We start from the raw sequence: 14,437 nt of genomic DNA, 5'->3' as shown, positions 1-14,437 counted from the left end.
TACCATCATTTTTAAGCATAGGAATGCTTTTAATCAGACCGGCGCAGGGCTTGAGCTGATGTGGTCTGCTCGCTGAGGGTTTGGGGATCTCCGCCCTGCTGCCTTTGCTCTGAGAGCCATGCGCTGGCCATGCGTCACCTACCCACCCAACAGCAGGAAGCAGAATGTGCCACTGCCACCGCTGCCAGGTGGGCAGGGGACATGTACCCAGCGTGCAGCTCTCAGGTCAAAGGCAGGAGGGCGAAGACCCCAAGCCTGCAGCAAGCAGCCCTCATCTGCCCAAGAACTGCACACAAATGTGGAGGGAAGAGGCCCAACTACCTCCCCCAGAGATGCATGCAGTGGCAGGAAGGCACCCCCACTTCTCACCCGCTCACACCCCCTGGGTGAGCTGCCCATGGCTCCATCCCGCTCCCCACCCCAGCCCTGGGTCCCATTCACCACCCTGACTGGGCAGTGCCCCCAGCCCCTACCCCTTTCCCTCCTTCACCATTGGGGGCCTTGACCTGCACTCCCCTCATGTCCCTTCCTTCCCCCATGCCCCTTTCCTTCCACAGACTTACCTGCAGAGCTCTGCTCTCCACACTGCCAACAGGGCAGCCAGTTGGCTGCAGGAGAGGGAAAAAGCATTCCCTCATTGGGCCACATAGAGCGATTATTCAGTAGTGGGGGCTTAATTTTGCAAGACAGAAGAGGAAAATTGTCAGATGTAAATTTTGAAATGCAGCTTTTGCTGAAGTTCAATAAGCATGTTTAAACAATTTCTGCTATGCACCTGGAACATCCTTTTTCTCATTTAAACTGATTTTCTCATTTCAATCTAATTTTGATTATCAGACACTTTCATTATTCCTAATTCAGACATATTTCATAACCTTTTGTTACCTGTTGAGCAATAAAAATTGTAAGAACAGAGGTTTTTTTGTGGAAGCATCTTTCATTTGTCACGTGGCTACGAACATCTCCTTTCTGTTATTCTAGTGTACCTATATGACGCATTGACTTTTACAAAGTACTTCATATGGAGAGGGTGAGAAGGATTTAACATTGCATAGATATTGGTAAAGTGTTATTCCGAAAACTGTATGACAAGTATAACATTGTTTTCAGGTAAAGCAGGGTGAGTGCTGAGAAAATTAGTGTGCTTCTGTGGGCTTATGGAAAAGAAACCCACTCACTGCATTTGAAAATGAAAAAGGATGCTAAGAGGTAATTCACCGTGTTTCACGCATTTCTCAAGAATCAACTTTTAACTAGTTCCTCTCTTTTTAATTTACCTTTTAACTAGTTGAAAGTAGAAATACTTAACTTTTATCTTAACTCAAGTCAATTTTAAAGGCTGCTAACTTTTAACTTTAACTACTTACATTTTTCATAAACTTTTCCCAGGACTGCTGGTGGGGGGAAAACCTTAGACTGGGTTCTGCCATTTTTAAATCAGTCTACATGGGCTGAACTTCTGTTCTGTTACAGGTCTAGACCAGTTTCCATTCATTTATACTGGTAGAAGTGTCTTGTTTGTACCTGGCTCCCATAACTTAAGCACACCCTTTCCTAGAGGTCTTACCTTGTGGGTGCTCTGAGTTTGCAGTGCAACTCTTTAGAGACACATGACAACTGAAGCAGAGCTCACTCTCTTGCTCTCGCTCTCTCCCTCCCCCTCCGCTCCACTCCACTCTTCTCCCTTCCTCTGCAGAGTTTCTTATTTCCTCGGCAGCAGTTAAATCAGATACATCTATCTACTGCAAATGCACACTTGCCTGTCCCTTCCGCTGACCAAGCTTTCTACTACTTGAAGTTCTTCTGAGTTGCTCCCTTATTTTCTGTGGATTTTAAGAACTAGCATTAACATTTAACTTCTTTATTCTGCTTCTGGGAAATCCCATGGCTCCAAGCCCATGCCCTGTACATGAAGACAGACTCGTTTCCTTCATCTTCAGTTATCCAAACATTTTGTTGCTCCCTTTTGAATGGGAACTATCAAGATTTATCAGCCCTCTGTTCTGGTTCTCAGAGATCCCTTTCATAGCTCTGTCAGCATGTGATTCATAGAGTACAGAGTGAAATGCAACAATAATAATAGCTTCCACTGCAGGTGTAAGCAACTGCCAATCCTCTGGATCATGGTATACATGTAGGAGGTCTAGTCAGATGCCTGATGGATCCGTTTGTGGCTGATGAGCCCAATTCAAAAGTGATGCAGCTTGTTTCAAGTTTCACAGATCCATATGTCGTCTGAGCTGGAGTCCAAATTTACAGCATACTGCTTTCTCCTTTTTCACTTTGCTTCCATCCTATGGATCAAAGCTGCTTCATGCTGAGCAGCACTCAGTGCCAGATGTTCACTCCAGATCAGATGGGACTCTGTGCACTCCTCCCAGCTTTCTATGCTGATGTTGAACGACTTCATATCATTTTTGCACATATCGTGGTATTGCCATAGAAGTCAACCCTGATCTCCAACACAATGCACAAGATTATTATACAGGAGACCCAAATGTCTGCTGTGTCACCTCATCATCGAAAAGTAAGGCTGGAAGGAACCTCAAGAGGTCATTCGGTCCAACCTCCTACCCGAGGCAGGAAAGGCTTGTGTCCTATATGGAGATTGACCCTGAGACCTTGGCACTATTAGCACCATGCTCTAACCGACTGAGCTAATCTGCTGCTCTTAGCCTGATGACAAGGAGTACAACACTGAAGGTTCATTCACCCACAACTCTGCCAACATCACATATGCCATCACCTGCTTATAATGACCCTCTGCTGTCTACATTGGACAGACAGAGCAACCTCTACATGTAAGAACGAATGAACACCAGTTTGACATCTGCTAAAGACACAAAAGCCTGTGGCAAATGCTTCAACTTCTCTGGACACACCATTGCTGACTTCAGGATTGCCGTTCTTGGGGGGGTGGAGAGGAAGATTAAAAACCAGTTTGAATGGGAAACTGCAGAACAAGAAGTCATCCACAAAGAGGAGGCACCCCCCTCCTCCCCACTCTCCCCCTCTACCTCCTCCCTCCCTTGTCTTTCATATTCTAATTTCTCTCTCTGTCTTATATTATGGTTTATGCAGTTCTTTCACAGCATCTGATGAAGTAAACTTGAATTCAGAAAAGCTTGTGCTAGATTTATATACGTTATTTAGTCTATAAAGGTACACCTAGACCCTACCTTCCAAGGCTATACAAGCAGACTCCTCAAATACATCTGTATAGTAATGACAAGTTAGTTTTCTTTCTGGCCTATTAAACCTGTTGGTAAATCAATGGGTAAATCAAAAACCGGCTGACTGTTAGCTTTATAAACAAATAGAGTTTGCCGTGGGGGTTTGGGGAGTAATTCTGTGAGTATAATGTTTCCCAAAAGAAGTCCTGTCTCCTTGTTTCCAGGAGAGCTGTTCTCAAAGACTCTTGACTTCTTAAACTGGAAGTGTTGATCATCAGGGTATTTTTCCTTTTCATTGCAGTAGAAAAAAAAAATCTTATTACTGCTTCCACTCTGTTACAGTAATAACGACCTTACATTTGTATAGTCTTTTTCATCCAGATGGGACTCTCAGTATTTTTCAAACTATATACTACAATTACTTCATCCAGCAGTGAAGAGCAGCCCTCATTCAGATGAAGCGCAGCAGCTGTTTATAACAACATTCGACAGCATACAGCAATTTAGGACAGGAAACAAAGAATACCCTACTCAACTGAAACTGCAGGGGAAGCTTTTAGGTTGACAGTGTAATTATCCAAGCTGGAATTTAGCCAGGGAATCCACTTGCAGTATTCTTGCAAAACACACCCCGAGATCGTTATTCCATCCATTTATGTCATCTAGCTAAACATATCGGTTCACACTTCACCGGAGTTAGACTGGCTCATGTGCCAGCGTGCTAATAATTGAACATTGACGTCTCCTGCTCACATATTTACAAGCACATCCTGTGCAGATCCATAAGCCGTTCCATTCCTATGGGAGGAAATCCCCTTGTATCTTAACTAAATATAGATGCCTAAATAATCATCTGTTGTACTGCTTAAAATCTCTGCTCATATTCATTCTCCTTATCTTTTATGAAAGCATTTATGCCTTTCCAGAGAGTTGTGTCCCATGACCAATTTAAATGCACACACCAGCCAGAAAACTAATCATCAAGGAGAAGGCATTCCTCTCAGGTGCCTTTAACTTTACAAAGCGTGGATTTACAAATTAATTAGCACTGACTAACCTAAGATGCTAATGAAAAACCAAGCTGAATAAGGAGCTCAAATACTGAAACAGACTATCTGGATTGTTCTAATCGGGATCAAAGAGTCTACAAAAAAGCAAGGAAAAATGAATGATAAAACACCAAAGGGATCTACCCACATGAAGATACTCAGAGGCAGCAAGGGCACAGAGGGCAGTACTGAAATCCTGGATGAGATGCCGATATACAAAGAATAAGTGCAGTATCTGATACCTAAGGACTGGAGTGGTTGACAAATTATTCTGTTGAATACCAGAACCTCAAGCACCAACACCAAGGTCGTTAAAATGCCCTGCAAGGGAAAAGCCTAAATTATACGTAGATATTATCACATTCATATTAAGGCATGCCAGTTGCACATAAGAAATACAATCTGTCAAAGTAGGTAGACTGGAGATCCACCAGAGAAACAAAGTGTTCAGATGGTTGTAGGGGAGGGAGGTCTCAAGAAGGAACCAGGTAAACCATGCGGAGGACAGCACTTGGAAGTCATCTGTAGCAGAGGAAGGCACAAGGCAAAGAGGGGGATATCCTAATGCCACTGCCCTCCAGGAACAATTTCTTACCAACTGAAGATGAGACTGCTAAGTGTGACAGACACCTAACACACATTGCAATGAACTAAGAACTGCCCACCCAACTCTTGAGGGCTCCTTTGAAAATCCCAGCTGGAGTTCAGCCAGTCCCAGGACCATCCTGGCAGATGGTATCTTTAGATTATAGGATTTACAATGGAGCAAACTGACAGGCCCTTAATTACGCTGCCAGTAAAGGGGACAACTATAATCAAAGTCAATAAATGTGAAAAATCAGGATGGAAATTTACTACAAACCCATTCCCATACATCTCCCACCTGGTCATCCTGCCAATAAAATATCAGAAATGGAAAGAACTGCCATGCACATTACGTTCTCCAAGTGAATTCTTAGACCAGATCTGAGATTATTTCTGAAATTCAAATTGCTATTGTTGTTGTTTATTTGAAAGCAGGCTTCCTACAATACTAACTGTATATGATGAACTGTGCAAAACCATTATTACTGTCATGAAAAGAAATTTCATTTTCACATGCCATTGTTAAAGATGCTTGCTAGATAAGTAGTTTGCATATTGTATTGAAGCTACCACTTTCACCTACACAACGTGCAAGCCAACCTTAACATGAATTAAATCACCAGCTTATAGTGAAGCCCTTTGTTTTAATATTGTTAACAGCATTGTCCCTTAAGGCTGTGTACTTTTGTAAATTAGATACTTAAAATGCAAAGATTTCTATAAACACTGAAACGCTGGATCAATAATTAACTGTTCATTTTTCTCCTCACCAAATACTGATGATAACTACGTTATGCATTTTTTTCCTGAAGCTGTTCTTCACAGGCTAGCAAAGCTGCAAACTTTTTCCTGCCTAATTTTCATTACAAAGGCAGTCCAGTGCACCACAAAATAAAGAAGTAGCTGAAGCACAAGTGAGCCTTGTGATTTTGCATCAGCACCAGGAATTCAAGACAGCAGAGCCTGAGCTTCCCATTTCCTGAGTCAATGGAGCTGGTGAAACAGTCATCACTTCCATGGCTAGTGCTATATAAATAACAGGGTTAACACTGAAAATACAATGCAATATACAGTTTATACGTAGTTTTCATCACATTATTATTCAGGGAGCAGCCGGCACATTAGTTTTGGAAGAGATCCAATAATGTATCAAATGTAATAATCAGGACAGCTTCATTCAACATACCTTGTTTGCGTACATCCTCTACAGCAGCGACCAATTCCTCCTTGAGATCCTGGCTCTCCTTAGCAATTTGATCTCCTTTCTCCAAGAAGTTTTGAGTGGCTTGCTCTACTGAAGCAGCCAACACATGAGCCTTTTTTGATCGACCTTTCTTTTTACCAGATGGCCCTTTATTGCTTGTGTTAACAAGGGTTGTCACCTTTGGAAAAGAGAGGAAAGAAATGGTTTTCAAGTTAACGCAGGATTATCATAGCTTCTTGAAACAAAGCTGAAGAAACCCTCAAGAAGAAACCTAGCCCATGTCCCTTGTCCCAAGACAGGATCAACTACTACAGAACCACTAATGATAGGTGGTGGTTCATGAGCATGGACAAATATACATTTAACTTCTATGAAAAGGGAGGGGGGGTCTACTACTTAGGAGCATTCATCAACGGTTATGCTGTTATGTCTGCTTGACCCTGTAGTGATACAAGGTAGCTAAATTGCCCAACTTTGTGAATGAATCAGGGTTAAAACTGCAGTGTTTGCTGCACTTGTATCACTACAGAATCATGCAGATAGAAACAGCTGTATCATAACAGCTTCTATCAGAATCCTTTCATATTAACACAGGTGTTAATATACCTAGGGTGACCATGCATCACCTGTCTATACCTAGGGTGACCATACATCCCGGTTTGGCCGGGACACTCCAGATTTCTGCAGGCCGCTCCTGGCTGCTTGGTCAGAAGTCCCAGGCTGGAGTGGGGAGGCAACGCAGCATTCTGAGCCAGACAGGCACCATTATTGTTGTGTGGGAGCAAGATGGGTGAAATGGAGCAGGTGCCACCCTGCTCACATGTGGCACATCCTTGATCCTGCACAGGAGTAGCAGTGCCTGCCCAAAGGCCTGCCTGGCACACCATGCCACTCCGCCTCCCTGCCTGAATACAGCCCAGGACTGTTGACCAACTGCCCGGGACTGGGCTACAGAATCCTGAAGCATCTCAGCCAAACTGGGATGTATGGTAACCCTAGCTATACCTTATTCCAGTGGGATACGGCATATCTTAATTTGGCAGGTGTACCACAAATTAGTCCCGCACCATCTCCAAGTGCCATTCCGATCCCCTTACCCTGCCCAATCTGCTGCTCTACTTTCTTCCTTGCCCTGAGTTCCCGTGCCTGGTCTGTTGTGCTACTTTTGCTTCCCGCCCTATATGTTGCTGTGCCACTTGTACCCTCCCTGGTCTGCTATGTGCCATTCATGAGGCTGCCCATGGCACTTGTGCCATGTGGACTGCAGCTTAACTACCCCTGCCTACCCTATACTTATAAACAGAGATGGAGGACTATTAACCTCCCTAAGTAAGCTGTTTTAGTGCCTAACTATCCTTGCAGCTAGATTCCCCTTCCCACCCCGCAATGTCAAACCTAAATCCCTCTTGTTGTGATTTAAGCCTATTATTTCTCATTCAGTCCCCAGGGAACATCGAGAACAATTTATAAACTTTCTTTTTACATATTTGGAGAGCAGCTACCTTTTATGTATCTGATGGCTATTATCATGTCCTTCCTCACCCTTCTCCTTGCTAAAAAAACTCATTCCACTTCTTCCATTCTTTCAAATGCTTTCTCCAGTTTTAATTTTTGTTACTCTCTGGACTCTCTCCCACTGATCCACATCTTTCATGAAGTGCAGTGCTGAAAAGTAGAAACAGTTCTCTAGCTGAGTTAGACTAGTTAATGGATACTGCATGTGTCATATATAAGACTCCTGTGTATTCATGCTACTAGGACTGTTTTATTCACACCATGTGACATTGTTAAATCACGTTCAGTTTGTGATCCACTAGAACTCCCCGCAGAACTGCTGATTCTTCCCTGCAGAACTGCTGCCAACCCTGTCATTCCCTATTTTGTGCAGATGGTTATTTACATTGATAATTAAACATTAATCACTTGCTCCAAATGGATGGTCACATCATTTATAAGTGCCAATATTTTTCTACTATAAACACTGCCTGATCTATAGATGTGCTGTGCATATGGATTCTCTTTTGCAAGCATGTCCCAGACACCTAGAATGTACAAGTAATTAATATGGAGCAGAGGCTCTCCCTTTTCTGACCCTGATCCATATCTAGTCAGGTTGGCCAGTATTAACAAGCAAAGAGATCATGAGACAGGGATAAGTTTAAAAAGACAGTATAATTAAAATAGTGCAACAGACAAAATGCAATGATACAAGACTAAGAAAGGCAGTTAATAAAACTGTGCACAACAGAGGTTAGTAGCAGTCAAAAAAGTAACAAGAGTGCTCCGGGAGGAGCTGCACTAATTAAAAGCAGCCGGTGTCACGTGTATTAGCATCCCCCGTGCTGAAAAATGGAGGCAGGGCATGTTGAACTAAAGCCTGTCGAACAAGTTTTAGTTTAAAGCACTCTGCATTTAAACTAAATGACCACACTCCAGCAACTCCACTGATCAGCACATTGGAGCAGCCTTCCTGCATGTGTATAGGAGCCCCAAGTTTCTGAGTTGATAAATGTAATTACTTATACTGCAAGTGTCCAAAAATGTTAGCTATACAAAGGAAGATGCAGGTTGTGCCACAAAAAATATGCAAAGTAAAAACTACTATTAATATTTTTATTTCAATTAATACTGCTTTGCATGCCTTTCCTTAGTTATGCAAACTCACACAGTCCTGAGGACGAGATGTGTGTATTAGCATCTGAATCCTACCTACCTTTGACTATTTGAGATTCACAAACTAGGTTTTCTGGCATCTAAATCTCCTGAGGGACTCAATCTGTTAAATGTACACTGAGCATACCCAAGGGTGGAGGACACCAACTTTTGCCCAGCAAACACAGCAGTAGGAGCACTCAGGACATGAGAGACTTGGGTTGTAGGCCCTTCTTATTCTGATAAATTTTGAAGCCCCATAACCCACTTCCCAGAAGAGTGTCATAACAGTATTTTATGAGTTGAGCTGGACTAGGCTGAAGGTACTTTCCATCTCTCCTGCCAAAATTGATCCAGTAGGCAGCCAAAATATGAGTCACAGGGCAGACGGTTAGGAAACAAGAGGAAATGTGCTTCTATAGCCTGGTAAGGAGTGCACTCCTCTGGGACTTGAGAGAAACCCATAGGTTCTGGTCCTGTCTAATCTCCTGGGTTACAGTGAATATGGAACTCTTTAAGATCAATCTCAAAATAAGGATAAACCGTTGAAATGGTTAAATGCTAAAACTTAAAAAGATTATGGAAATTAAAATATATTAGTGTTCAAAACGTAACTATGAAAAATATTTACACATTCTCTCTTATGCATTCTTCCCAAACTAAACAGTAAGGTTACTTTTCTTCCATTAAGTATCTTCTACACCTACGTTTGCTCAACACCTAGCCAGCAATGAAGAATAGGTTTGCAGCAATGAGATCCTGATTCTATTTATTGATAAGAACAAAAGCAAACCATCAAAGGAGTTGCAAATAGTCACATTCTGCATACAATTACTCTGCAATACTGCAATTATAAGATGTAAGAACCATCTTCTTGTCCTGATTTTATACAATACCTGGCCTATAATACAATAATATATACCTACATTACAATGAGCTCTTTTTTATCATTACCCACCCCATGGTTTATTTCACTCGCAAGTTGTACCTTGTTTCAAATTAGCATATCAGGTCTTTGGGGCAGATACCATCTCTTCCTGTTTCTAGGCTAGCATTTGCCATGATAGGCCTTTGTACACGCCACACTTTTTGCCCTTTTTTGTGCTGTAACGGCATGACCGCACAGGCAGGTTTTCTGGATGCTTTAAGAAACTTCCTAGTGCATTAAAGTAAAAGTCCTCAGACATGATTTAGTTTGGCTCACTGCAAATTAAAGCGTTGGGTCCATGGATTCATTGCGTTCAAACACAAAGGCACTCAAAGATGTGTAACGAGCCTCTTTGTCCACCAGATGGCACTGTGACTTTTTTTGTAGTTCACCCCTTGGAATTGCTTCTGCTTTTTTTCTTCTTGTGCCATTTGCTGGCTCTCCTTGCTCCCACTGCTGCATGGCAGAGCATGAGGTGGGGGGCCCCGAGCTGGGGAGAGGGCAGCATTGGACCGTCCCACTCTCCTGTGGCACCAGTTGGAAACCAGACTCAGTTCGTTCAAAAACCTAGTATGTGCAAACACTGATGCAATGCTCCAAAATAAACATGGTTAACTTTTATAAACCTATTTGATTTAATGAGGATTAAAACCCGTGGTGTGTACAGGCACCCAAAGAGCACTAATCTCAAATTAGATTTTTAGGCAAGATCACTACATATTCATAATAAAACAATGATCTTAATAGAATACATGTGTATATTAAAATTAACTTTCTTCTACTTTTTTTTAATTTTCACAATAACATACTCAGCCCAGAGTACACTTGAAAGCAACAGAACCCATTGGTTACTCCCAGCACTGAGTATGTTTATATCACTAATCCAAATATCTTAATCAAAACAGCAAACAGCCAGCCTCAAGAGAATCAAGAATTAAATCCTCTACTTTTTGACTCTCAATATTTTCCTTATAAACTAGAAAATGCCTCTCTTGCACCTGGCAAAATAGTTCTTTACTTCATGTATTATACTAGGAAACAGTGGGGAAAACTCTTTAGTAAATAGAATATGGAAGTCCAATTTGTGCTCTGAAACATCACTGTACAAAACCAACACCATCTTAAATAAAACAGATCTACTCTCTGTATGCATCCATAGACACATCTGCTCCTTTAATCAAGTAATTAAGTAATAAACACCTAAATTAGGATTATATGGATTCCAGCCAATATGCTGCACTAATCAAATTGCTTATTAAGTTCCAATCATAGCTGCACCCTCTGTGCATTTGTAATGGGATCACAAGTTGCCATTGAGAACATTATAGCTAATGGAACTACAGAGGTGAAAGTGAAGCTTCAGGATTTCTGATGAGGCAAAAGTTAATGAGAACCCAACTTGATTTAGTCAGACGGGTTTGTACTTGAAAAGATTGGCCTCCATTATGGTATGCCACCTGTGCACTCTGACCTTAAAAGACACCATGGTGAGCCAAGTAGGGAGATCTCCCAATGGAAAAAAGGATCATGTCATCATCATTTTATAATGCACAGGTGGTATTTTCTTCTCACATGGGGGTATGCAGGTCTTACTTTTTTTTCTAGCCTTGGAAGCTAAGGACGGTCAAGAAACGTGGAGTGTGCTAAAGCCAACTCCACTAATTATACGCAGTGACCAATGTAAAACACAAAAAGCCTAGGCTCAGGTGAAAATAAATGTCAGATCGGCATTCCTCTCTTGAGCTCAGGAAGATTTGATATGAATATAAGCAACCCATTGAAAAAGTGTTTCATTACGTCATGTCTAGAGGCAGTTTTTCCAAAGTAAAAACTCCTTAGTTCTGTTTGTTTGGGCTTACTAATTGAGAGCAAGGGCTTTCACACAGTATACTTACCTTTAATATCAGATCAATTTCAAACAATATGGTACTAAGATTAATCATTTACAGATGTTTCTAGTCTTTGCTTCTCTTCCTTTAACAATATATCTTCATGCATATACCATTTTAAGTGTATTGTGAGATACATTAGATGCTATCAATAAATTCAGGTATTTGCTTTGACAGAGTTGCAATTGCTAGATACCAATACCTCCTTAACTCTTTGCCCTCAATTTATTTTTTCAAACTTTTGTTTTGAAAAATGTGAACTATCCTATATAAACCAAACTCTTAAAAACAAGAGTATAAGAATGACAGATAAATCAAATTATCCTCTGTTGCAAAAAATGGTGTGACACTACAGGTTATTCCACTTAGGAGAAGAAACTGATGATAAGCGTGATGTTTTTGATGAACTAGACTTCTGTACATCTTTGTGAACATGTGCTTTCTTCTTTTCAGGAAAAATCAAAAGGACCACAGACACGCTCCCTGCTCTACAAACCAAGCCTCTTCAGTGATTCCTCAGGGCGACCCCGTCAGTACTTCTTCAGGCTGGGCCAGAGCTTTCTTCTCTATTTCTATTTCTCTCCTAGCTTCTCAAACTAAACTGTTTCTGGTGTGTATGGACACACAATTCCCAAAACATTATTTAGCAAAGCTCTCCACCCAAATTGTTTGAAACTCCTGAACAACTTGCCTTTGCCTGCTTTTGAACAGAGCCACATCTGTGTTTGAGGTTTGGTGACGGCTGCTTCCTACTTCTAAAACAGAAAAATGATGATTTCTCATAGTCATCTTAAACATGAAGGGTGGTGGTGATTCCCAAAGGTTTCAATAAAGTTTAACTGAACCTGTAAATTCAGTCAATCTTAAAGCTTTCTGATGTACTAGCAATTGTATTCCTGGCTCAACAGAGACGGGATACTTCTGGCAGCAAACTGAAGTTGCTACTATTGTGCCTGCACTATCAGGAGGCACTCTTGTAACAGGTAGGCAGGCCTGTGCTAGTTTTAATCTAACCAGAAGGGTAACAATAGCAATGTGGTCTTCAGCACAGGTCAGAAAACGGAGTATGTACAGCGGGTCCCTGATGGAATTGCACAGCCACTCTGAAGCCTGTCCCACCATGTCTCCTCTTCTATTCTTATTCTTGCTAGCTTTATTAAACCTGGCACTGCGCACTTACCCGTACTGCAGTCATTGCTCTGTATTCAAGCTCAGACATACCCTAGGGAAGCAATGGATCCACATCCCCTATATTGGAACAATGCAGACAATAAACCATTTAAGATTTTGTCTCAGTTCCCTTAGGGCACAAAGTACAGATGGATTCAACCTGGTTCACAAGCCTTAGAAGAGAAACAGAATTGAACTATATAAAATAACATCCACAGTCTGGAGAGAGAGACTTTCCTAACAAAAATGGAGGGGCACAAGACCAAGACAAAGACCTTGCAAAGGGCCTAAAATATTTCTGACCATCCATGATTTCCATGAGAAAGGCAGGAAATGTCTGATATGCCAGGGAAAGGTATAACATTGTTAATTGCGTTAGGACATGTTCTCACTGAAATGCATGAACAGGGAGAACAACTGAAATGTTTCAAACACATTTGCAAGGTTTCAAACAGCCAGCTGGACAAATGGATATGCCGTCTGAAACGTCCTGAAAGAGGCCAAAAGTCTCCAAATGCTACCTCTTGAAAACGAGATGTTATTTTGAAGCATTTCAACTTTTTACTATGTGTGTCCAGACCCAAAGAAGTCCTCCAGAATCGCAGTGTCCTGCTACCCTCCCCACCCAGTGCTCCCACAGGTAAGAGAGGGAGAGCTAGGTAGAGAGGCTAACAGGTGTCCAGCCACTGGGTCTCATTCCTAATACTGCTCACCACTGCAAAGTGCTCCAACCCTAATTTTTTTCTATCTTTCTGCTCAAAAGAGAAAGGGGAGAAGAAAGGTTTGGGGAATTTGGAGCTGGAATCCCTGCAGTAGGAGCCCTGCACTGGTGCCACAAGCCCCTTACTGCCTCCCCCACCTCCCAGCGCCTCCTTTCTCAGTTTCGGCTACAAAACTATGGATACAGAATATCTGCCAAGTTATAACAAAGCAAAACAAAAAAGAAATTTGAATGTCCCAAAAGGGAAATAAGAGACAAATGGAAGAAAGGGAGGAGGGAAATGATATGCTTTTTAAGCATCACACCCTAACAGATCCTTAATCTCTGAGCTGCAACCAGTTCAAAAGATAGCATTGCTTATTGTGAATACTGCTTTCTACTCAAGCCTGATACATGGGCTGTCTTTTTACTTTACAGGGATATGGACATGGACTGACTTGTTTTAGATCATGATTTTAATTGCTATGTCCAAATGAGAATTTTTAGCACTTTACTACAAGTAAAAAGTAAGCCCCTCAGTTGTCACGTAGCCAAGAACCATATAACATCAAACATCAAATAAGATACAGATTTCCATAACACTTGCTACATTTATCTCATGGTTTCTCTCTCTCCGTCTGTCTCTAATACATCTGTAATGACTGGTAACTTTTACAGAATTGCTTACAAATTTCAAACAGGCAGAAAATAGTTACAAATACAGAAGATGTGACCTAGCACAATCCAACTACAGTATAACTTCATAAATCCGGCATCCTTGGGACCTAGCACCTACCGGAAAATTGAAAATTCCAGACTTTTGAAAGAATCCTTAGGAGAGGGACTTTCATTGAGTTGTGGGGGAGAGGGGGAGTAGCGGTGGGCAGTCCTGGAGCAGCGGCTGCACGTGGAGCAGTGGTGCAGGGTGATGGATGGCAGTGGCAAGCTTCTTCCTACACCAGCATCAGGGCTGGGGCAGGGGGGCTAGTGCAGCAGGCACTGCCAAGCTGCCGGACACGGAGGGGGAAGTTTGCATGTGGCAGATGCTGCCGTCACCCCCCCCCCTCCCCTGCCACTCCATGTGTGG

The 14,437-nt window shown here is 42.0% G+C and overlaps 1 protein-coding gene across 2 annotated transcripts in view; it reads right to left on the bottom strand.

The window, feature by feature from the left end:
- Positions 1 to 14,437, bottom strand: part of CTNNA2 (catenin alpha 2) — a 1,036,033-nt gene that overhangs the window by 890,257 nt on the left and 131,339 nt on the right. For both annotated transcript variants that reach the window (XM_019526187.1, XM_019526188.1), the window contains exon 3: positions 5,994 to 6,189. In XM_019526187.1, the coding sequence (XP_019381732.1) occupies positions 5,994 to 6,189 (196 nt within the window). The remainder of the gene's footprint in view (positions 1 to 5,993; positions 6,190 to 14,437) is intronic.

This window comes from Gavialis gangeticus, unplaced genomic scaffold, assembly GCF_001723915.1.
Source record: "Gavialis gangeticus isolate Ggan-Ray unplaced genomic scaffold, GavGan_comp1, whole genome shotgun sequence".
In the NCBI taxonomy this organism is placed as follows: domain Eukaryota; kingdom Metazoa; phylum Chordata; order Crocodylia; family Gavialidae; genus Gavialis; species Gavialis gangeticus.
This window is presented reverse-complemented; position numbering and strand designations above follow the sequence as displayed.